The 25,323-nt window shown below is 38.1% G+C and overlaps 1 protein-coding gene across 1 annotated transcript; it reads left to right on the forward strand.

The window, feature by feature from the left end:
• The first annotated feature begins 222 nt into the window (after nt 1-222).
• UBXN2B (UBX domain protein 2B) lies at nt 223-12,537 on the forward strand. The gene is made up of 9 exons (XM_021555669.3): nt 223-354; nt 2,409-2,509; nt 3,256-3,327; nt 4,855-5,014; nt 6,487-6,564; nt 7,886-7,995; nt 8,465-8,602; nt 8,732-8,893; nt 10,889-12,537. Exons 1-9 carry the CDS (start codon nt 232-234, stop codon nt 11,049-11,051), a joined length of 1,107 nt encoding a protein of 368 aa, XP_021411344.1. The 5' UTR covers nt 223-231; the 3' UTR covers nt 11,052-12,537.
• Nucleotides 12,538-25,323: the final 12,786 nt, after the last annotated feature.

The following is a 25,323-nucleotide window of genomic DNA, read 5'->3' on the forward strand; positions in this document are numbered from 1 at the left end:
AGACATACAACCAGCAAGCAGGGCTTTGACTACTGATAGACAAGCTGTGCAATTCGCCGCGAATGAACGCTAAGGGCTTTGTCTGCTGAGGCCCATAAACTTTACTCCGCAAAGGTCTGACGTTCGGGCCGTGCCCCCGCGGCGGGCAGGCACGGCCCCTCCCGTTGCCATGGCGGCCGCGCCGGCGGCGCTGGCCCCGCCCCGCCCGGCGCCCGCCACCGCCTCCACAAGATGGCGGACGGCGGCGCAGCGCCCGCGCAGCCGGACGGGGATGTGCCCGCGGCTCCGGCCGCCGGCCGCAGGGACCGGCAGCCCCGGAGCACCGGCCGCCCGCCCAGCGCCCGGGATTTGCAGGTGAGAGGGCGGGCGTGCCGCCCCACTCCCGGGCGGGGCGGGGTCGGGCGGAGCGCCGCGTCCCCCCGGGGCCGCCGCAGGGCTCCCCCCGGGCCGGCCCTGAGGGCAGGGCGGTGCGCGGCTGCCCCGACTGCCCCTGAGCCCACCCGGCTTTTCTTCCTTCAGCTCCCACGCCCCTTGCAGGCTGGGAAGGGGAGCACGCCTCTGGAAGAGCACTAGGCCCTTTAGGATTGGAAAACAGGTGAAACTTAGTAACTGAAACTGTCTCTGTTCCATTTAATTACACATTATGGAAAGAGGAAGATGGGTGTAGTTTTTTTTTCATTATTACTATTTGGAATTTTCATAGGTTCTTCTTAAGATTAATTTTGCTGCAATCGTAGGATGGTTTGAGTTGGAAAGGATCTTAAAGATCATATAGTTTTAGCCCCTATGCCATAGGCATGGACACCTTTCACTAAACCATGTTGCTCAGAGCTCCATCCAACCTGACCTTCGACACTCCCAGGGATAGGGCATCCACAGCTTCTCTGGGAAATCTTTTCTGATGCCTCACTACCCTCTGAATAAAGAATTTCTTCCTAATATCTAATCTAAATCTCTCCTCTTGTAGTTTAGAACAATTCTGTCTTGTCCTATCACTATCTACCCATATAAAAAGTTGTTCTTCCTCTTTTTTCTAAGCCCCCTTTAAGTACAGAGAGGCCACAGTGAGATCTCTCTGGAGTTTTCTCCAGTGTTACTGTTGTGTTATTCTCCGGGATTGCTTTTTTTTATTGTTACAATAGGTAACAGTAACAAAATCTGTGTTAATAATTCTGGTTCATAAGGTTTTGGCTAGATACTTATTGATAAAGTGTTAAACCCCAAGGAAGTACCCTCCTGGGTCTGTAGTTGATTAGCGGTGCCACATGAGAGGGGATTTGAGGAAAGCACAGAAACCTGGCCATGCCCTTCCATGCTCTCTCAGCATCCCTCAATCCTTGGATTAGGGATGGTACAGGGTATGCTGTCTATGATTTACCCATCAGCTTTACATATCTGAAAGGTATTTTCTTCTATCCTCAGATGGAATAGAGGCCTTCAGCAGATTTTTTGGGCTCTCTTTCCTCAATTTAATTTTCTTAATGGATATAATTCCTCATATTTATTTTTTCCTGTAGAAAATACCTCATAATATTATAAAAACAACAAAAAATAATACGGGATTACTACCCTGTGTTCATAGCAGTGTGTTTTCAAAGGCAGATGATGTTTCATTTTATTTTAACCTGTATCCCCTCTACATAAAACTGTAATGAAACTGTAGCCTAGTACCTTTCTGGTGTGTATGATAAAATGTTAATGTCAGTCACATAGTGTGAGCAGAGTGATCTGGGGACAAAACTCAGGATGGTTTGACAAAATAGAGTCCTATTCAGTACAAAAGAAAGATTGCTGAAATTACACTGTAGGACCCTTGCATAAATTTCTAAGAATGAGCTTGCCAGTGATATGGCAGCATTTTGGGAATCTTTGTGAAAAAGTTTGTTGGGGTTTGTGTAAGTATTTGTGGAGTGATGCCTTGAATTCAAGCCAGAAAGGCTGAATTTGTTCTTCATTCCAGTACAAGCTTATTTGAATTATGTTTTTTATATTTCTGTGTAAGATGCTTGTAAAATTTATTGTTTGCTTCTATCAGAGGGTTAGATTGCTGCTTTATTTCAATTTGTTACCATTAATTAATGAGCTGATGCTTAATATCTCTGTGTATATTTACTCTTGTGACTCTAAATCTAATACAGGTTTTACATAGCTGGTGAAGTAGTGGAAACTAACGGATAGCAGAGTGCAAGTTCCAAGTCATAGTGGCCTTTAAGCATTGTGTAGTTTGTTTTTTTTTTTTTTTTTTTTTCATAAAGCACAAGGGAACTTGAATTTTAGTTGGGGTTCCTCATGTTGATATTTCTACTTTCCTGGACAGATGGATATTTCACATTAATTTTTGTCTTTATTCTATTCCATATGTAGTTCTTGAGTTATAGGCTTACAAAAATGAGTTCTGTTTCCTACAGCTGGCCTTGGCAGAGTTATATGAAGATGAGGCTAAAAGACAGTCATTGTGTTCTGACAAGCCAACAGCTACAAAGATCAGTAACCCAAAGGTATCACAGAGGTAAGATGTGGGTTTTTTTTCAGAAATGCCTGTTAAAGGAGGTCAAGCAATAAATGCAGAAATCTCTTCAGGAAGAGAGACTTTAGCAGAGTATGGGACAGTTGGAAGTATAGGGTGTTTTGAGGTTTTTTTTGTAACTTTCAGTGAACCCACCTAAGCTGACTAACCACCTATACAGAACTAAGTTTACAAACAAATAAAGCAAACGGCTCCATTTACCAGTACATCTCATGAAGGTATAACTTCCCACTCCCAACCAAAGGAGATGCTTCAATACCATATATCAAATACTTCAGTGTGATAGTTGGCAAATACTTGTTATTTGTTGGCATCATACTGGAATCTGCGTGAGAAGGAAGAGATGAATTAGTAGACTTCAGTTAGCTCTCAGATGAGAGCAATGCATTAATTGCATGGAAGCAGTGCTGCTCTTCTATGCTAGAAGAAAATAGTTCAGTTGGAATATACCTATAGTGACCACCCAGTCCAACTGTTAATGCAAAATGACTCTGCCATACATGTGCCTTTTCCTCCTTGTTCACTGAGAAGCATTAATGGCTGTGAACTTTGACAAAAAAAACCCAAACTAAAACAAACCCAAAAAACCAAGCAACCAAAACAAAACCCCAAAAACCAGAAAACACAACTCGATATTCTTAGTTTTTGAAAAAGAAGTAATTTCAGAAGTTAGATATGAAGTTTATATGCCAGTTATCTTCAAATGCTTTCTTTTATTCTCTTGGCAGTCTTAAACTGGATTCTCTTAAAAGGTTGAGAAAACCAGAGAGAAGCATGAGTGATGACAAAGAAAACCAAAGGTATTTCTAAAACAAAACAAAAAATAATTTAACAATTGTGAAAGTAATTGGGGTTTGCATCACTTTCACACTTTGCTCCCTCATGTTCTTTCAAAATGCGTGTGAGCTAGGTCTGTCCTGCAAAGAGCTAGGGACTTATTAGAATGTTACTAATAAGCTGTATTAGCTTATTAGTTGTACACTGTTGTAAAATTATATTTAGCAGAATCTGGCTGGAGTTATGTAGGACCTGTAAATGCCTTAACCTGTATGGTCATAAAGGTTGTAACTTACACTTGTACTCAAAAACTTTTTTGTCTTTCTGAGTATCCCGAATTGTTCTTTGTATCTATTGCTCAAATACTTGAGTGCTTCCTTTCTTTCTTGAATACAAATTCTGGTAAGAATTCCTGTTTCATATCCTTACCACTATCATTCTTTTAAATCTAATAATTAAAGATTTTCCATATAAATTGTAGTTGGGGCAATAAACACAAGAGATGTACAAAGGACATGTTACTCTGGGATTGACAATTATGTGGCATTATAAAAACAGTATGATTGTACAGTACTCTCATACCCAGTACTCTCTTCTGGTAATTGTAAAATATGATGAAATCAAGACATTGTGAAGACATTGGTCTAAGAAACAGTTTCACATGGATTAATTGGTTTGCCTTGCCCCAAGTGGTTAAGTGTAAAAGTTGAGGAAAGTGGAAAGCAGTTATTAGTTATTAACATTTCTTGTAATCAAAGAAAAAACAATCAGGTTTGCCAGATTTTGATTTATTTACATATTTTTACAGCATCTATTCCAATGTATTTAGAGATTGTAGTGCCTTTCTCAAGATAATTCTCGAGGAACATCTTGATCTTAATCATCAAACAGATACAATTTTGAACAGAATTATTTTTAGTGTAGCATTTTGTCTTCAAGAGCTAATAATGGTGCTATGAAGGAAAAAAAAAATTAGAAATTGTTATTTTCATAACAGTTTCTGCAGGTTTTAAAATGCCTTGAAAGTTAATCATATTTATTTAAAAATTTCCATTTCTGATACTGTTGGGAATTGAAGTATGCTAAATCTTTGAATTAAAAAATCAAATTGTGGCACTGTTCAGGTTTTCCAAGAACAGTTTTATACTTGTTCTGCTAAGATGGTGTTATCTATGAATTTATATTCTATCCAGTCCAGGCACAGTCCCATGCACAGGATACCCCTGAGGAAATCAGTCTTTCTGGGAGTAGGTGACAGCCACATAAGATGTCTAACCCCATCAGGACTGTTCACCTAAAACTTATGGCCTTGCCCTCTGATATTTGGGATCTGTTCCAGAAGGCACCTTGGTTCTTTGTTAGTCAGATGTCTTTAGTATAGTGCTGCTTGGGTTATTGAGAAGGTTGGAACCAAGTGAAGCATTTATCAGAATGAAGAGGTTTTGTGCCAAATTTGTCTCTTTGTTCATTTTTTTTTTCTTTTGATGGGAAGAGAAAAATTGTGCTTGTTACTTAAAGCATTGTTGCTTATGTGCATTACTATTCTAAAGATTCTATTCAGGTGACTCAGAATATAGAGGATTACAGATTTCTGGGGCTTCTAATAATCCAAGTAAAATTGTTGCTGAACTCTTCAAGGAAGCAAAAGAACATGGAGCTGTCCCATTAGATGAAGCCTCGAGAGCATCTGGTGATTTTAGTAAAGCCAAGGTAAAAGTTAAGAAATGTGTTGATCTGTCTTTACATTTGTGTCTCTGAAATTCATCAAACCACAGGAGAGCAAGTGCCTCTTTCTCTAATTTGCAAATAGCAGATTTGCTCAAAACAGTTTTATATTGTCTGTTTTCAAACAGCTTGCTCTAGAAAATAAAGAGGAAAACCCACACAATTTCAGAGGCAATAATTAGAAATCACCATGAACTGGAGTTATATGCTTTGTTTGTAATTATAATTGATTAAATAAGAACCCAGACTAAAGTTGCATCTCAAATCTTACCTATAGAATTGCTCCTAGACAGTTGTGGTCAACAGTTCAGTGTCCAGATGCACATTGGTGACAAGGTATCCATAGAGGGAGCAGTGCTTTCAATGTCTTTATCAGTAACACAGACAGAGGGGTGGAGCGCACCCTCAGCAAGTCTGCAGGTGACACCAGGCTGAGTGTTGCAGCTGATGTGCCTGAGGTCTTGGATGCCATCCAGAGGGATGTGGACAAGCTTAAGAAGTGGGGTCATGGGAACTTCATCAGGTCAGCAACGCCAGATGCAGAATTCTGCATCTGCATCAGGGCAACTCCCAGTATCAGCACAGGCTGGAGGATGAAAGGATTGAGAGCAATTCTGGGGAAGGATGGGGGTAGTGGTGGATGAAAAGCTGGACATGACCCAGCAATGTGCACTCACAGCCAGAAAGCTGTGGTGCTTGGGCTGCATCACAGCAAGAATGAGCACCAGGGTGAGGAAGGGGATGCTGCCCTTTTACTCCACTCTGGTGAGAGCACTCCTGGAGTGATTCATCCAGCTCTGGGATCCACAGCACAAGAAGGGCATGGACCTGTTAGAGTGAGTTCAGAGGGATGGAGCATCTCTCTTAGAAGGAAAGGCTGAGAGATTTGGGATTGTTCAGCCTGGAAAAGACAAGGGTCTGGGAAGATCTTATTGTAGCCTTCTACTTAAAGGGGGTCTATAAGAAAGATGGGGATAGATTTTTTAGCAGGCCTGTTGTGGTAGGACAAGGGGTAAAGGTTTTAAAAGAGGGTAGATTCACACTAGGTATAAGAGACATTTTTTACAATGAGTGTGGCAAGACACTGGAACAGGTTGCTCAGGGAGGTAGTATGTGCCCCATTCCTGGAAACATTCAAGTTTGTGACCTTTAAAGGTCTCTTCCAACCTGAAGTATTCTATGATTCTTATGTTTGAAAAAGTGTACAGAACAGAAGCTGAAATGTGTCACAAAGCTTTCTTAGTCTGATTATGTCTGCTAGATAAAATTTTCAACTTAGAAATTACATGATAGAGCAGTACTTGCTTTTTATCACAGAAACAAGCTTGTGGATGGCTTTTTTTGGGTTTGTTTTTTTTGTTTGTTTGTTTGATTTTTTTTTTTTTTGTACCTAGGTAAGAATGTTAATGAACTGTTTTAGATAATTATTTTATAAGCTTTTCTTTGTATTTTTTCAGTCATTTTCTGGTGGTGGATACAGATTGGGTGACTCATCACAAAAGCACTCTGAATACATATATGGAGAAAATCAGGATGTAAGTAAAATTCATAGCAGAAAACAGAACCTTCAACAGAGGCCTGCTTAATCATGTTTACAGCTTGAAATGCCAGTATTACTGAAACTATGTTTATGAGGAAAAAATAACATTAGCTACGTGTTCAGTAGGAATTGTTGAGGTTTCCGAAGATTTTTGTTGGATACCCCTAAGGCTTCCATTATGGAAATGTCAGATGTAAATTACTTCAAAATTTTTAGCACACCTCCTTTTCAGTTACTTTCCACCAGGTGTTGGCCTGGATTCTTTTAGCTATGCTAACATTTTAATCCTTTTAGGAATTGTTCTTGTTGTGACTTGCAAAGCAGCCCATCTCAAACTGGAGGGCATAGATGTGTTCTAGGGAAGGTGAAGCAGCAGGTTTGAGGCCTTTCTTTCCTACCACTTAAAAAGGAGGATGTGAAGGGGAGGGTGCGGAGAAACCAAGTTCTCTGCACTTTGCTATTTTTGAGAATGGCTAAAGCAAATTTTCAGCTTCTCTAGAAACAAATACTAAGGCCAAAGGATGTGGCCCTGGCTAGGGGGTGCTGTTGTGCCACACAAGGAGCCTTCTGCTCTTCAGCAATCCTTCTACTCCAACTAACAGCCAGCTATACCCAGCCACTCTTGCTGGAGCAGGCTTTCCATAGCTGGGAGCATAAATAGCTTTCTAAGGGAAGGCCTGTTATACTGGCAGGGGATGCCTAGTTTTGCTGGATGGCAAAGCACTTAGAAGGAAGAGAGGATACAGGTTTTGAAGCTGGAAGGCCCTGGTTGGACCTTTCATATAGGACGTAGCAAAATAAGGGAGCAAAGGAGGCTGGTTTCCAGGATTCTTAGCTTTTGAGATGAATGGAGCTACTTTCAGCTTTGTTGCAGCTCACCATGTAATAATTTGAGGAAAGTGTAGGTTTTGCTGTAACTGATGTATCAGCAGTAATTTGTGATTTTATGTGTTTATTTCTTAATTTCTCAGTAAAAATGTTTACTGCTTTTGGAAATAATTGGAACATTGTGAAGATCACTACACCCTCACTGTATCATACTTTATGTCATGGATAGCAGATTAAGAGATTCTTTTTCCTGAGGTAGGAAAGTGGTCTAGAAGATAGTAGTTTATAACCATTGGGCTTTTTCAAAAATAATCTAACAATGATAGTTACAGTGAAAGGTAATGTTCTTATTTTGTCATTTGCCTTCTTTTTTGTGGTCTTGTACAAAATCTGTTTAGTATAGATCAAAATTTCTGTAACTAGTCTGTACAAAATTGTGCTGCCTTATTTGTCTTTCTTCATTTTTTTTAACTTGTTCTACTTCATAGGTTCAAATTTTGCTGAAACTGTGGAGGAATGGATTCAGTTTAGATGATGGCGAGTTGAGATCCTATTCAGATCCAACAAATGCTCAATTTCTTGAGTCGGTTAAAAGAGGGTAAGTTAAAATTACAACTTTTTTGAGGTATGTCTTTGAAGTGAAGAAAAATCCTTTCTCCACAGACTTATCAAAAGCTCCAGATTTCTTCTTTGCCTGAACCCATAAAATACAGTCTGTATTTGTCACCAGATGCATGGGGCACTTAAAAATTTGCAATACTTTCGTTCTTTTGGTGGTTTAACTCTGAATGGTACTTGCTACAACAGCTTTTATATTCACAATTTTTTCCTAGCTCATTCTACAATTCAGCTGTTGGTGTATTCTAGATTTTGACTATTAGTTCACTGATTTTTTTTTCTTCTTTTAAGATGAAATCAATTCATAAAACAATTGAATATGGCTTTCAAAGTATATGTAATATTAATATTGACTTATACTGTGTGTGTACTTTTTGGATGATTTCTTTTTGCAGTTCAGAATGTAATTAAAAGTGTAATTATTGTAATTTATTATTTTTGTAATTAAGGGAAATCCCTTTGGAACTGCAGCGACTTGTTCATGGTGGCCAGGTAAATTTGGATATGGAAGATCACCAAGAACAGGAATATGTGAAGCCCAGACTGCGATTCAAAGCTTTCAGTGGTGAAGGGCAGAAGCTTGGAAGGTGAAAAAAGCTAGATCTGTTCTGTGCTCTGTAGTCATATGCTGTTTCATTCCTGTGACTGAAAATTTCAGACTACTTTGTCATGGTTCCATTAGTAACATCTGGTTTGGTTTTTTTCCAATTCTATAGCCTTACACCTGAAATAGTCAGCACACCTTCTTCCCCAGAGGAGGAGGAGAAATCCATTCTTAATGCACCTGTTCTGATTGATGATTCCATGCCAGCAACTAAAATTCAAATCAGATTAGCAGATGGAAGCCGGTTAATACAAAGATTTAATCAAACACACAGGTAAATTGATTCTGCATTAATGTAGATAACAGTAACTATTCCAATAAGTTTGTGTTTTGTTGTTAAATGAGTCTCAGCAAGACCTCATAAAGGGGGAAATACCAGACCTGCTGAAATGTATAGTTCTGTGTCACTTTCACTACATGGATATATGATAAACTCTCAAAAATTCTATACTTGGAAACACAATATATTTAATAACTGCAACTTCTGTGCAACATAACAATTATGTCCTTTGTTTTTTATGGACATAATAAAAGCTGTAACTGTTCCAAGGACAACTGAAATCTGTATAGCCCCACTATGTAGTTATCCCAGCCCTGGGCCTTCCTTGGGAGGACCAGATGGATGACTTGGGAAACACTGTGAAAACACTTTATTGCAAAGTGTGGAGTATAGTCTCAATGGGAATATAGTCCATACTACAGGCAGAGAAATGCTGTGGGCCATAATCAAGAATTTCAGCTTTCTACCTTGTTATACTTAAGGCTGTGACAAAACATGACATGGGCTGTAAGTGTAGACTGCAGCCCATATGCAGAAGGGTATTTAGACACTTCATGCTCATTTGCAATTCCATCATGTGAGTTGGACATAATACTGAGAACTAAATTCTGTTTTGGATGGTCATCTCCTAAGAATTGGCAGTGTGTGAACTTGATGGAGGTTTTAGATTTGTTAGTAGCTTGGCACCAATTTTATTGATGTTGGGGCAGTGCCACAAAGTGTTGGCCAACCCCATGAGGTTATGTTAGTGCAAGGTTCTGCAAAGCTCTGCTCTGCACTTCTGAGAGATCTTTGGGCAGCAGTTCCACCCATGCTTTAGCGCTGTTAAAGCCAGCCTTAATTTGAAATCTGCACAATTGTGTTAGAACATGGCTGCAGCTTGAATCCTGACTTGGAGATGGTGTTAGCATAGACCCAATTCCATGTTAATATTGTTACATGGAGAGCTCATCTGTTTCCTTTTTAACTCCTGGCTCAAAATAAGGACAAAATACGGCTTTCTTTACCCTACAGTATACACAGACCACAGTGAGGAAATTTTAGCTGAGATACCAGTAGAGAGGAAGATGCAGCAGTATTTTTTGATAGTTTAGACCTGTTAACATATGCTGAGAGGCCAGGCCCAGATCCTTTCTTCGCAGCATCTGCTGAGAAGTGACTGAGATGAACCATGGGGCTTTTGGGAGCCTCTGTAGCTGAGCTGTGTGTTCTTCAGTTTGCATGGAAGGGTAGAAGTGGTAAACTTGCCAGTAACATCTGTAACAACCTATATTGTGTTGACAGGAGTTTGTTTAATTGTTGTTAACTTTTTCTTGACTGTGAATCTTTATGGTTATCTTTAGCAGCTGATTTTGATCATATATATGTCAAAGGCCTTGAAGACTGATAGAAAGCAGAAATCACTGCCTATTTGGCTACAGTAAATTTGCCAATTTATTATCTTCACAGATTTATTCTCAGCTTAATGTCTTAATAGAATAATCTCAAATTTAAAATCTCAAAGTGAAAATAGGGGAAAGCTCTTGCTATTGAAGTGCTTTAATAATTCCTGTCTGTTTCCTCTTCACTGTGACTGTATATTTTAAGATTATTTCTTCCATTAATAATTTCACATTTTTGAAATATACTAATCAATAATTAAACTTGTGACAGCGGTGTTGAGATTATTTGACTTCCTGTGTTAGGTATCAGTTTGCAACATACTTCCATGTTAAAAAATTTGTTTCTGTTATTTGAGAAAACAAGCAACATTTACTATAATTTTTCAGGGGATTTTTTAATGCAAGAACCAAAAAAATTGTAAGCTACAATCATTAGTCATCTGGACTAATGAGAAGTTAGTGAAATATAGAAGAGAAATGTGAAATCTAGAATTTGCTTAGTATTTTAGTCTGCTTAATTGTTTTGTGTTCTCTGATCATCTTAATGTTCAGAGAAGTATGTCAGCTGGAATCATACAGAGTTTTCATGTCCCTATTCTTTTCACAGGATTAAGCATATTCGAGATTTCATTATCCAGTCCCGTCCAGCTTTTGCAACAACGGATTTTGTTCTTGTGACTACCTTTCCAAATAAAGAGCTAACAGATGAAAACCTGACACTACAAGAAGCAGATATACTTAACACTGTGATTCTTCAGCAATTAAAGTAATCTTGTGATTGTTGTACAACACAGGGACTCTGCTGTACTGTCATACAATATATTTCCAACAGATGAAAGAAAGGAGATATCAGTGTCTTTTTTATTTCCTCTTTTCCAGGGATCATATTTTTGGATTTCATGTCTTCCAGCTATAACATATCTAACTCTTTTATTTTAATTTCTCAACATTATTCAGGTTTTTTTCAATGTTACAGTTCTCTATGTTAATATGTTTCAAACCATATCTTATATTAATGTGAAATGAGATAGGACTTTGTGACTCATTTTTTTGAAGGGGTGGGGAAAGAAGCATTTTTCTGAAGGGGACAGTATCTTTCATAGAGTTGGTAAGATTTGCACTATGGAAATGTTCTATGCTGCATTGACAAACAGCCATTTGAAAACTTAGACTGTAGGTTATGTTTACCTTGCAAACTGTATTAATATTAAGGTGTTCTTTTTAATATGTTTACACATAATTAATGCCCTAATATAATTTTTGTATGTTCTATTTGTAGTGTTTCATAGTGTAGGATAATATTTATATTCTAGTTTTTATGTCATTTTCCTTGTATTGTTGCTCGTATGAGTGAATCAGTTCAGGAGATGCAAACCTCAGCTGTTGCAGACTATAGTAGAATGTTCTTATTTGTATTCTAGTTGTACTACTTGTGATGAAAATAAATATGAATTTTTTTTCTTCTTGAAAGTTAGAGAAATTTGAGAGACCGCTGTCATCTGGGGAAATTATGTGATTTAGAGGAGGCCTTTGGTCATTATGAATCTGAGTATGCAGTTGGACCCTGTGTAACAACGTGGTTCCTTACACAAACAGTTACTTAACGCCAAACAAAAATACACTGTGGTGCACAAACACAGAACTGGTCTACTTTTGTGCATGCAAGTGACAGCATAAACATGTTAATTGGTCACATATTTTTGACCTGAATTTCAATTGTTTATATTTTGAATTTTGGCCTTTTGTAGTATTCACTGGGGATTTGATTGTGCAGCTTTCACTGTGCTTGTTTGGAAGCTGTATAATTAAGCCCCTTCATCTTTGAAATTACATATTTTTTTAAAAAAACTTGTCCCAACACTGCAGTTAGCAGGTAGGAGTCTTATGTTGGGGGAAACTGGCTGCTGTGCTTTAGTAGTGTGAAGTTTTTTAGTATTTTGGATTTATATCAGACGAGTGGATGACACTCTGAAGGAGAGTAGGTAGGCTGTATCTCTTGTACCAATATGTGCTAAAAATTGCTGTTTTCCATGTTTATTTTGTTCTGAAATTATCAATCCTTGTTTATTTATGTTAAGTTATAATTGCTTACTATATTCTTATGTTTTTTCCTCAAAGTAGATATCTGACTGAGTAGATTTTAAACATGCAGTTGTATTTGAAGTATTTTGTTCTGCAATCTGAATATCTGCATGGTTTTAATCATAATTCATTTCATGTGCTAAGTAATTAAAATTTTGTGTTTAAGATCACAAACATGTCTTCTTGTGTTATTCCAAATTTGTGTTGTGATAAACTGGGGATTGTGTTGTGTGCCAAATATGTAAGCCTAAACATAAGGGAATTGTCATGTATTATGTCAATTATACATTTTATATCCGATATACTAACAATTCTCTATATAAATGCGAGGCCAAAGTGTGATATTGATTTTGGGCAGTCTGTGGTTTGGGCATATTTTGGTTCAGAATATAGGTAAAGTTACATTGCTTATTACTTCTGAAGACCATTATTGATTAAGTAGTGATATATGAAGAAAAGGGGTTAACTAAATTATGTTTTTTTCCTCTTACGCCAAATCCTACAACTACATATTATCACAGTCTCTTTGTTTCAAATACCTGTTAAATTTTAGTGTTTACTGGTAGCTGAGAGTAACTGGGGGTCCCATAAGCTGATGTTTTGTCAAGAAGCTGTTACTTTGTCAAGCACTAAGAAAATGTATCAGTGCTTATATTTAAATATTTCATGCTTCTCAGTACTTGAAAGCCTATGGAATCTTTCATCTCATAATTTATGTCATAGCTTTTATTGCTATAAATTGTCACAGCTAACATCTTGGCATTTTTGGCAAAAAACTGTTCTTTGAGTGCAGACCTATGTGGATATGCAGTTAAGACTGGCTACAAGGGAGAAGGAGCTTGGTAGAGGAAGATGGTCTTTCTCTCACAGTAAGGTGGCTAAATTTGGGAGTTCCATTTAGTTTCCATTAAATACAGGCAATAAACCTATTACTTGGTCTTGTAAGCAGCCTATGAAAGGCTCAGGCTTCACTTCTGCTTGACTTTCCTAGAAATCCTTTATCACACAAGAGCTAAATAATCAAAATCTGAATGTTTTCCTTAAAGAAAACTCATCAGTAATAATTTGTTCTGGATAAACACAGCCGTGTTAGTTTTTGGATTTTGTTTTTTTTCCTCAGCAGCCCACTGAGGTGTTTGCAAGCATTCTGCTTTAATTAAACTACTGGACACACTTGTATAATTAGCATATATTAGCAGTTATCTCATGCTGTTCTTGCTCTTTGGTGAAAATCTGTCCAATATTAAATGAAGCAAGGAAGAACACACAAGTACTCTGAGGTGCTATTTGCTAGCTCCCTGCTTAGTTGCTTGCACTAACTTACAGCCCCCATGGTCTTTAAATTGTCTTACTCTGTGCAGGGAGAAGAGACAGAGATGCATCTCCCCTTTGCTTGTGCTGCTTAAAGCTGGTAGGCCTCAGCACAGGCATGTGCTGCTCTCTGGGCAGGTGAGACAGCAGCAAGAGTCTGGGGTAAATGCTGAATCAATGGCATGCCAAAAGCAGTCAGCTTCTGGTGTTTCTGTAGGGTGGGTATAATTGGGATGGAGTCCTGAAAACAATAAAAATGAGGCTGCTTCTATTTAGCCTGGGAAGCTCTGGCCCTGGAATGGGATTAGATGAAAACAGTGCAGCAGAACCATCCACACCCATTTGAAGTTTACAGAATTGATTTTTTGACTGGGAGAGGATTTTAATCTTGTGTTTGTTATTAGTGACTTTGTTCAAATTTGAGTTTATGATGCTTCTTAACAACCTCTCTTTTGAGAGAGCATTTCCATTAAGTCTTTGGTCCTAAATTAAACTTCTTATCTTAAAAAAAACTCAAAACAGGTAACTTACAAGGAAGAAAACCGGGATGAGGTGATTTAAAGTGGGCAGTTACTTCACAGGGAGGAAAGCATAACACTAATTAAAAGCTTGTACAAAGCTGGAAATTCAGTTCAGGTATTCTCAAAGGGAAATTCAAACACAATTTTCAATAGCTGAACTACTGGAATGAAGCAGCCTTAAAAATCAATTTATTTTTTTTGTTGTTTTTTTTTTGTTGTTGTTTTGTTTGGTGTTTTGTTTGTTTAAAGCTCATTGTTATGCTAGATTTCTTGTAAGTTTTGTTTTAATTAAACCAAATTTATTTGGGTTTAGTGCTAAGACTAAAATAAGATTGCTTAATTTTTGAAAAGCAACTTGCTTTGCCTTTCTCTAGTCATAATTAATAAATTCTGATCTATGTTTCCTATTCAAAGGGCTGGAAATGTTACATACATCACTATACCTCTTCCAAAATTCCCATTACAAGGCTTCCAAAAAAAGTCTGCTGAACATCAAAGAACTCAAATTACAGATTAGAACACAATTTACACTTCTTAGTTGCAATTCTCTTTTAGCTATGGTCTTGTTCTGCCCATAACTGAAGAGCTCCCTGGTAGCACATCTGAAGGTTAAAGCAAAGAAACTATGTTTAAAAACTTTTTCATCTAAAACTGAGAAAGGGGGAGAGTTCTTTTCTGTTCACAGGGAGCTGTCTGCTCTGGAGTAATCTACAAGCTATGTGGTGTAGCTCTTTTTCAGGGATATGAGAAGGTAGATTTGTTATTCCATACTGCATTAAGATAAACCAAGAAAGAAATTCCTAACTGTATTAAAATTAAATTTTATAAAATCCTTCAGGGAATTATTATAGAAGAGCTACTATTTTGCATTTATAAAGCTTCTTCAGTCTAAATTAATTTGGTGAGCTCTTAGACCATTTAAATACTAACAAGCAAGAATTCACAAATTTTTCTAATCTGATGTTTCTAGCTGAAGTTCGAATGGAAGGGATTGTTTATGCAGGGCCATGAAACTAGGATTTGTTTCATAGAATTCTCAGTGTCTTACTAGGTGCTGATATAAGAATTTTGATTGTCTATTCTAGAAAAAGAAAAACCAAAACCATTCATAAGTGTTTACTAGCTCTAACCTTAACACTACCAAATAATTGCATTTTGACGACAAAATACATTTTCTGATTTCCAAATTAAATTTTTGTTTTTGTGAACACTTTTATGACAAAAACTTTCAACAGTGTTCTGCACCAATGGAAGCCTCAGAACTTCAGTGCTTGCCTTGTGTAAGCTACAGACAAATTTCCATTTCAGAGCAAATAATTAATTTCTGTTTATCTTACAACTGTTCCTAATCAAATTCAAGTCATCATTAATCAAATGTTCACAACATAAATGTCCTTACAGTCTCTCATGAAAATTTAGTGAATTTTAAACTAGATTTTGCCAACCAATACTTCAGCCTGAATGTGAAAATGTAAGTACTAAGTTTTTTTCTGAAAGCTTGCAGTTAATAGAGAAAAACATAGATAACATATTTATTTCTATTTGCTTTTGAATTCTTCTTTACTTAGCAAATTGATTCTTGGTACAAGAAACTGAGAAGTTTTCAGTAGAGAAGACTTTGCCTATGAATGCAGAAAAATGCTACCACTTTTTGTCCATGAACAAGTATCTCAATACATGTCAATAGTAGTTTCCACTTCTTTATTTATCACTTTTTTTAGTATTGGTTCTCTTGTTTTGATATTGTTTTCCCATGTATGCTTTCACCTCTTTTAACTATAAAATTATATTCTGCATATTGGTATTGATGTGGGACTTCTTCCCATAGCAGCCCTCAAATCCTGTAGTCTAAAAGGAATCATTGATAGCAGAGGAGGGAGCATAAGTGGATATAAGCCAATGGTTATGTCAAAAATCTTTTTACTAAATTATTTGCTCCTGCTCTTATAGTCTAATAATTTGTTTCATTTTCTAAGGCCAATTCATGCAAACTGTATTTAATGAAAGAGACACAGACCTTAAACTGGGTTGCAAATGCTTGGTAATCTTGGGCACTACACAAAAAATTGTAAGCCAGGATTTGTTTACTGAATGTACTGAAGTAGAGAGATCAGACAATTAGACAATTAAAAGGATTTGCTCAGGGTTCAGATTCACTTTTTTTCTCCCCTCTCTCTTAAATCCCAAGACTGGAAAAGTTTGGATAAACAACACACACCTTGCTGCCATAGGCCTCAATAATATATGAGATTGACTTAGTATTTTCTGTATTCCTGTTGTTGTAGAGCCTGGCCTTCAGAATCCAGTTCTGTCTGGGTTTTGTGTGTTTGTAATAGTATCTCATGCCCCAAGTTAAGAAATAAGCTTAGGTCACATATATGATAAACGTGTGGAGTAAGTCTTAGTGTCAGCAAATAAACAAATGTGAGAAAACTAGAATCTTAGGATTTTGGAGGATTTTGATTATTCATGATTCTTCTCTAACCTGCACTGACCTCTTCCACACAGAGGTTTTCATTTATTTACTCATCTAAACATTATTTTGTGCATGTATGGAAAGTCTCTTTAAAATCTGCCCTCCTATGCAATTCCTACTGAGAATGCCATGAGAATAATGAACTTTATGTTCAATGTTTTCATCCTAGGTTTTTTGTGGCTGGCTTCATGTCTCTTAGCATGACTGCAGTTCTGAAAAAATAGTGGCTGCCTGGTTGTAGTTGCAATCTTCAGGCCCTGAAGAGAAATACATTTATTTATAAGATAAATATATATAGCCTATATAAATAAATAATAAAAATTTATTAATTTAATTAAATTAAATTTTATTTAATTTTAAATAAATTAATACCTTATTATAAAGTAAGAAAACTTTGTAGTAAAACTTTGAAACAATAAAAAATCATGACTGTGTTATTGTTCCCATCAACTCTAGCTCCTATTGCTTTGATGATATCCAGGATCAGAACATGTCAACCTGGCGAGGTCTGTTTGCCTTCGTTGGCTCTCTGGGTGTTATTACCCAACTGACTGCGCAAGCAGAGAAGGTAGAGCTGACCTGAAGTCAGTGATTTCCAAATGGCCTTTACTCATAGTCAAGGCCACCAGCAAACATGCGTTTAATTTTATGAGTTTTCTTAGAACAGTAGCCTGTCCAAGCTCAGAGAGTGCTGCTGGCTTTGTACAAGCACAGTAACCACTTATTAAGTGCCTTTCGAATAGTGAGATGTCTTTATTATTAAGAAAGATACATTGTGCTAATAGATTTGCTAAGAAGATGATCAGAGGGATAGAGTGTGTCTCCTATGAGGAAAGGCACAGAGAACTGGGATTGTTAAGCCTGGAAAAGAGAAGGCTTTTGGTGACCTAATTACAGCCTTCCAGGGAGCCTTCAGGAATGATGGAGAGGGACTCATTATAAGAGCATGTAGTGACAGGATGTGGGGAATGGCTTCAAATGGAAGGTAGGTTTAAATTCGATATTAGAAAAAGTTAGAAGAAATTAGAGAATTCTCTGTGAGAGAGATGAGGCACAGGAACAGGCTGCCTAGAGAAGTTGTGGATGCACCATTCCTGGAAGTAGTCAAGGCCAGGTTGGATGGGAACTTATGGAAGGTGTCCCTGCCCAGGGCAGGTGATTTGGAATCTAGATTATTTTTAAGCTCTCTTCCAACCTAAACCTTTCTATGATTCCATGATACTCTTAGATGAAAAAATCGGTCTCTTTCCTGTAGAGTAACAATGTGATAGTCAATAATATGGATTTTTGTAATCTATTCACTGAGCACTGAGATTCTGTAGCATTGTTATGGAAAGCTTGTTCACAGGACAAGTTATAAGGGTATTTTATTCCTGCAACACAGAGTTAAAAACCCCCATAACTATACTATTATGGTCCTGGGAAATGATTAGGGGGAGGTTCTTTCTCCTCTCTTAATCTTCATATTCTGAGGGAGGAATAGATTATAATTCATATCAGGTATTTCTCCTAGAAAAGCTTCAACAGATGTGAGTGGCAACGAAAGACATTGCTTTCTTACTCCAACTATCTTAGCACCCACAGAGCTTTCAGTCTATACTTCCCATTAAGATGGCTGCCCATCTCTCATCAATGTCATTCCTTTTTTTTCTATTCTTGCCTCTTAACACCTGTCACTGAAACTTAGGGAATCTTCTGACAACAAAGTTTCATTCTGTACTGTCAGGATCTCATCTATTATGTTGCACCTCATCCATTTTATTTGGTCTTCTACAGCTAATGCTTCTACTTGAGTAATGACATGCTTGGGTAGCTGATCATATTAGTTTATATTCCAAGGATTCATCTTCTTTCTGAGAACAATATTTTTTTCTATATTTAAGAAATTATTTGGAAGAAACATAATGAAAAAGATGAAAACAACTCTTCCTCAACTCAGTAACAAAAAATTGTCACTTTTCATTCAAACATCACTAATGGATTCTTGTTTCTTTTTTTTTTTCCTTTTTTCTCCCCATAGCTAAGCTAATTTTTTCATATCAAAGACGTTGATTATCTTTTGTTAATTGTCCAATTAGTCAAAAAAGGTATGTTTAACTTAATTTCAAGGGACTTTGGCAGTAATATGTCTCAGTTTTACCCCAGTAGTGTGGTTTTAGCCATCATTGCAGCTGATCTGTCAACCCGTGACATGCTAAAAACTGCAGATAGTGCAACCTGAGAGAACTTCTCCTTTCTATTGTTTTTCTTTTATTTTTTCTTGTTCCACTGTGTTCTAAAGAAGAACAGATGGAATTGCTGTAGAAGTCAGCAGGAATTTGTTCTCATCCTGTGATATAATGGGTTTTATAGAGAAGGAAGTTAAAAGGCAAACAAAATAAAGCAAATCTTGAGCAGCAAGTGAGTTATGACCTTCCTCTGAGCACTGCATCAAAGGTTAAACAAGGCCAAGTGCAGGGTCCCACAACTGTGTCAGGGCAACCCCTGGTATCAGCACAGGCTGGGGAATGAAGGCACTGGGGGCAGCTCTGTGGGGAAGGCCTTGAGGGGTGCTGGTGGATGAAAAGGTGGGCATGATCCAGCAATGTGCATTCACAACCCAGAAGCCCAAACATGTCCTGGGCTGCATCAAAAGAAGAGGGGATTCTTCGTCTCCACTCTGCTCTCATGAGACCTCACCTGAAGTGCTGTGTCCAGCTCTGGGGCCCTCAGCACAGGAATGAGAAGTGAGTCCAAAGAAGGGCCACAAAAAAGTAAAGTGCCTCACCTATGAAGGCAGCCTAAGGGAGTTGGTGTTGTTCAGCCTGGAGAAGATGAGGTTTCAGGAAACCTCCTTGCAGTTTTTCAGAACTTAAAGGGGGCCTGCAAGAAAGATGGGGACAGACTTTTTAGCAGGACCTGTTGCAATAGAACAAGGGGTGAAGTTTTTAAACTAAAAGAGGACACTAGAGATGGAGAAATTTTTTTATGATCTGGGTGGTGAGACACCAGAACTGGATGCCCATAGAAGTGGTAGATGCCCCATTCTTGGAAACATTCAAGGTCAGGTTGGACTGGGCTCTGATGTAGGTAAAAATGCCCCTGCTCATTGCAGAGGGGGTCTGGACTAGACAACCTTCCAAGGTCCTTTCCAACCCGAACTATTCTATGAGTCAGAGGAAAAAGAGAGATGTGATGCACATGTCAAATGGAAAGATAAAGGTGTGTGGGCCTGTTGGGATCACTGTCACCACTGTGCCAACTCTTTGAAGAAGGATTTTCCCCTTTATTTCACAAATGTTGGGAATAGGCATTAAGAAAGAGAGTGGCCACAAAGACTAAAACATAATCTTTGCTCTTAGAATCATGACTTTATGAACTTTTTTAATATGACTTCATTTTTTATTCTATACTAGTGAGACTTAGGGAAGAATTCTTACCAAGAATTTTCCAGTTTTATTCTGCTTTCTTTAGAATTATTTCTTTGAATTATATGATTAATGAATGCAATTTCTTTCTGAGTTTAGGGGGGAGTGGGGGAGGCAGGGGGAAGTAACAATGGAAGTAGATTTGATATGCATCTATGACCTGAACAAGACAGGATTTTTTTACCTTCTGTTAGTAGAAACTGCTTTCTTTTACTTTCTGTATAAGCAGGTAAATTAATAAAATTCTCAGGCAGCAAAAAATGTAAATGTGTAGAAGCTTATCAACAGAAATAGAAAATCAAAAATGTAGTATTATAAGATAGCAGTCAGTGACTTTGATTTGTGATTAGGAATCTGGGAATTAGTCTTTTCTGTTATATTTTAAAGTAGAAAACTGAGATGCAGCACTGCACCTGAATATTTATTGTAAATGGTTTGTGCAACATGCATCTCACCAACTGCTTTGTGCCTTATGGCTGTGGTAGTTGCATACTAAAATTTAATGCCAGCAGACAGAAACATCTCTCTAGTTGGATGGATTTGTATTTGTGCATACAGCAATAGATAAAAAATCATTTTTGGAATCTGCTTGGATATATCTGTTCATTCAAGTTAATAGAAATACACAAAGTTTCTTTCCTTTTTCTAAATGTTATAAAGGAGAATTTCAAGAGCAGTACACAATGATTTCCTTTCCTGTGGTGAAAGTCTTAGATTAAATTCCTTCTGATATTGACAAGACAGGAAGCAAAGCAGTGCTAAGTATCTTGGGGAACATTTACTGTGTAAGAACTCCAAAGAATTGGTTGGTAGATGTTTTCAAAAGTAAACATTCTGAGTTCTTCATACATTTCAATACATGAGTGCCTGGTAGGAGAAAATTAACAATTCCATCAGTAAGATTGAAAATAAGTTTTAGTGACTAAGAAAGTTATGAAAATAATTAATTCCAGAAAGAATTGGGTGATAGCCATTTAGAAGATTTGACCTAAGTCAAATGTGTCACAGTTTTCAGCAAACCAAAACATTGTGACAGCCAGTATAGATCAAATCAAATAAAATCATATGTTTTCCATCTTTTAATCTTCTAACTTGAAGTAATTTTGAAATTAAAGCTTTTTTAATTGGGAAGAGAACCAGGAATGTGTCAACAGAATACAACGAAAGGAAATAATTAATTTTCTTATTTCCAATTGAAATTTGTATTTCAGGAAATATGAACCCTGAATAGTTGGTTTGAGTGACTACAATTTGCATTTTTCTCTCAGGAGCTGTTGGCCAAAGTATTTTCCAGATCGGTGCAAACTTGACTTGCCAGGTTTATGCAAAAATTACATGAACCAAAAAATCTATCTCTCCAGAACCTCCTTTCAGAGTGTAATCAAGAGCAGAAATCTCCAGGGCAGTTTTATTATTTACATGCTCAATAGCTATTGTTCCTGTTGAAATAAAAGCTTGCTCTTGAAAGCTGATGACCAAAACTGAATTCAGAGCTTGCATTTCTTTGATGGTCCTCAAAACTCTGAGAATGTGATTCAGTTCAGAGATTAGGGCACTTAAATGTAGTTGTGCACTTTTATGTGTGAGCAAAATGCGCAGCTCCCATTCTGTTCAGTAGGGGTTTAGGGCTTGATCAGGCAGCTATCCCACATTCAGATTCCTGGAGCTTTTCAGTTTCTGAAGACACTATGAGGTCAACAAACTAGACACCTGATTTTTGGGACTGTATTTATGTATGGATGAAGGGAGGCTAGAGATACAGAGGTTACTACAGGATATTTCAAATGTCTCTACTTCCTGTGTGGGGACAAATGAGTCAAACCCCTTGTGAGTGCCATCATGTAAATTTAGAAATTTATTTGGTTTACCCTAAAGTAACACCACATACTTTGGCAACTGCTGGTGTTCAGCTGCCTGTATGTGCTGGCCAGATCTCCACTGGCTGTATGAGTTTTGAAACTTAACTCATATTTCATAACCTGTGAACTGACTCTTATTCATTCTTGTATTCTTACCACATACTCATTACAAAAATCTCAATTACACTGAAATTAGGAACTAGAAAGAAAGGCTTTTAGGTTATGAAAAAAAGCTTGCCTCAAAAATATTATAATTATTCCCCAGATAGGCATAAGAAGCAGTAAAATCCTGTATTTCTTTAGCTACCTCTTGTTATCCAGCATATTTTTGACAATACATAAATTGTAATAGTAGTTCTATGGTGCTGGTGATGGCTGCACGTGTGTCTTATTTGTCAGGCTCCAGATACATTATACTCTGTGTGGCTTCAGTGGCAGTCCTCTGCACAAGGTTCAAGGCTGATTGATGGAACACTTTGATGTACTGATCTTTAGCAATAGCTGTAGTAGTGGAACACCTTAATAAACGCTGTTCAAGGCCAGTTTCAAGGCTGGACATTATCATCTAATAACTTTGATCAGAGTGGTGGCAAATATTTGCATAGTACGTGCATGTGGATTCAGCCTGTTGTATTTTATTTACAGAGCAACTTTTTGGAATAGGGTCTGTCTGAGGTCTACTCTAGAAATTGAGATTCACAATTTCCACAGGACCATGATCTTGCAGACCTCTTCTCCTCATTTTCTGACTTCATCCTATTGTATCTCCTCAGAGCCACCCTGTCATGCCCTCCCTTAACCTTTTGTTCCTCCCCAAACATTGTTACCTAATGCAAGCTTATTTCTGTGCTATTCATGCTCTGTTCCTTGCTTCACAGCTTGCAGAATGCACATTAAAAAATCACACTGTGGAGTGCTGTTTTTAAGCGCTGTTCTGGCTCCTCATCAACTGAATCTATACGTGCTTCACTCAAGTGATGGTGCTTCACAATGTCTTTAGTCAGGCTCAAGATTCAAAATCAGTATCCCATCCTCACTCACCCTTGGTCACCCATCAGCAATCTCTGTCACTGTCCATGTACTCCTTCAAATGTTGTCTTGCCTTCTGCATAACTGCTGATAAGATATAGCCTCCCATAGCCATTCTCCTAACAAAACATACACCTCAGTGTTTTCTCCTTGCACTGCAATAATTTTCCAGGGCTCTCCTCTCCTCTCCTGCTACATCCATTGGTATTTTTGCCACAAAGGGCATTTATCTGTGCTGTCATCCCTCCTCCATTGCTACCTTATCCTGCATTCCTTATAGTACCAAATATAAACTTTTTTTCTTCCAAGGAGCTTTGTACCTTAATCCTCATGTCTCTGTCACCTGGTATTAACTATCTAGTTCTAGTGTTTTAGATCTGACCAGATCAAGATGCTCTGTGATATACTTGACCTTAACCAACCTCTTGGTCTCTTCAGACCACTGGCTGTTCTGGCAATGCTGCCTCATTCATTCCTTGCCCTCTTCTAGATGGCAGGTTTCACCTTGTCTTTCCCTTAGATTGTGACATCCCTGGGAGAAGCATGGTGGTTTTGCTCTGTGTTTGTACAATTCTTATATCAAGTCCTTATCTGTGTGGAAATAATAGTAGTAATAAATAATGATTGTATAAGTATTCTTAGCAGTGAAGGCTGACAAATAAGCAAGTAATTTTTGCTACCACTTTAGAAATCATTAATGGGGTAAGATGGTGCTGGCCTACATCTCTCACCTCTGCTCTGCCTGTGCCAGGAACTTCAGCAGGAAGCTGAGGTCTTCTGAATTGCAGCCAGGCATCTCTCTTCTGGCACTGCAGCGCCTTCACTAAGAACCTCATCTACAGATACCTCTGCAGTGTGGTGTATGTCTTAGATCTGCATCCAACACCCCTATTCTCTGGCTATGGTTTCTGTAAATTCACAGGACTATTAAATCAATAGATTTTAGGGACAGTTGTCTGACTATAATCTCTGTACAGACACTAGAGAATCTTTTCTAAATGCAGACATAGAACTTGAATGGACAACAGTAGTTTTGGTCTGTTTAGTCAAGTTTGCTGTGTCTAAGTAGTACATGTAAGAAGGTAATGTACCAAGAGTATGAGGCACAGTGAACACAACTCGTGTAATTGCATCATTAATGGCTCTCCCTGTTGGTTTTAACATCAGATTTTAATTCTCATAAGAATATTATTCCTTGTTCTAAGTTCTTACATCGAAGAAATAAAATAGCCATAAAATTGTCTGTTCGATGTGGAGGATGTATTTTTAGAAAGTGCCACCTTAACTATTTGCCTTTCTAAGGTTTTGCTTACTTGGATAGAGCAGTCAAGACGAAATGTTTCATAAAGAAGAGAAGTCTTTCCCTCAGCCTAAGGAGTGATTATCATTAAAGCAGAGCAGAGCTGAGGTCACTGCAGGTCGTCAAGACCCAGCTCCCCTCTCACCTGCTGAGCCAACCCTTGAGCCAATGCTTCTGCTCCTTGCTCATGGCAGCAGGGGAACAGAGCTTTTTGCAGGCACAAAATGTTCGTATCTGCCTCCAATTCCCTTGCAGGATCTGGCTTACCTTTAGAGTCCAGGTATCCATATGGAGCAGGGGCTGAGATAAGGTGGGGTCTGGCTCTGCTCTCTCTACAAACCCAGTGAGAGGCGAGTCTGGCCCCAGCACAGCTGGCAGAGCCACAGGCACCTCCCGGGGCAGAGAGTGGGGACTGACCCTGTGCTCCCACCAGCCAGCACTCTGCACAGAGTACTTACCTGCAGCTAACACAAAGAGGGAGGCCTCCCAAAGCCCTCCAGAACCCAACAGAAAACCAGCTGGTTTTTTGAAACCTGCTAAGAACCTCTGAGAGCAAGTCTGCTCCTTAGGAGTCTTGCACAAATCCTAAGCATCCAAAGGAAGCTCTGCTTGTTCTTGCCCTGTGTAAAGGGGAGATCATTTCACCAAGGGTGATGTGACTTTTACCTTGACTTCTTCTGGTTTAGGGTATTTAATGTTCTGCCTGTGGGTGTTTTTATGTCTCAAGTCTGCAGTTATTGGGGGCCTTTTTCAATCCATTCCCAACCAACTGTTACATGAATGTTACCAAGAAATAATTACATGGCCAGTCGCGCTAAAGAGTTCTCATAACAAGAGAGATTCAGCCAGCCAAGGTGTTTTAATCTTTCAAAATTTCTATGGGATCCTGCTATCTAATGAGACAAATTTTAGAAATTACCGTTATCTTTAAAAAGATAATTGGAACCCACAGGATATTTATTATTTATAGGTGATTAAAGTAAAATAACCTTTTCATTTGAAAAATCTATGTCTCTGTAGTGAATTGTTCTGAAGTGACCTCTCTCTCCCTTCATGA

The sequence above is a fragment of the Lonchura striata genome, chromosome 2 (assembly GCF_050655825.1).
Source record: "Lonchura striata isolate lonStrDom1 chromosome 2, ASM5065582v1, whole genome shotgun sequence".
Taxonomy (NCBI): Eukaryota; Metazoa; Chordata; class Aves; order Passeriformes; family Estrildidae; genus Lonchura; species Lonchura striata.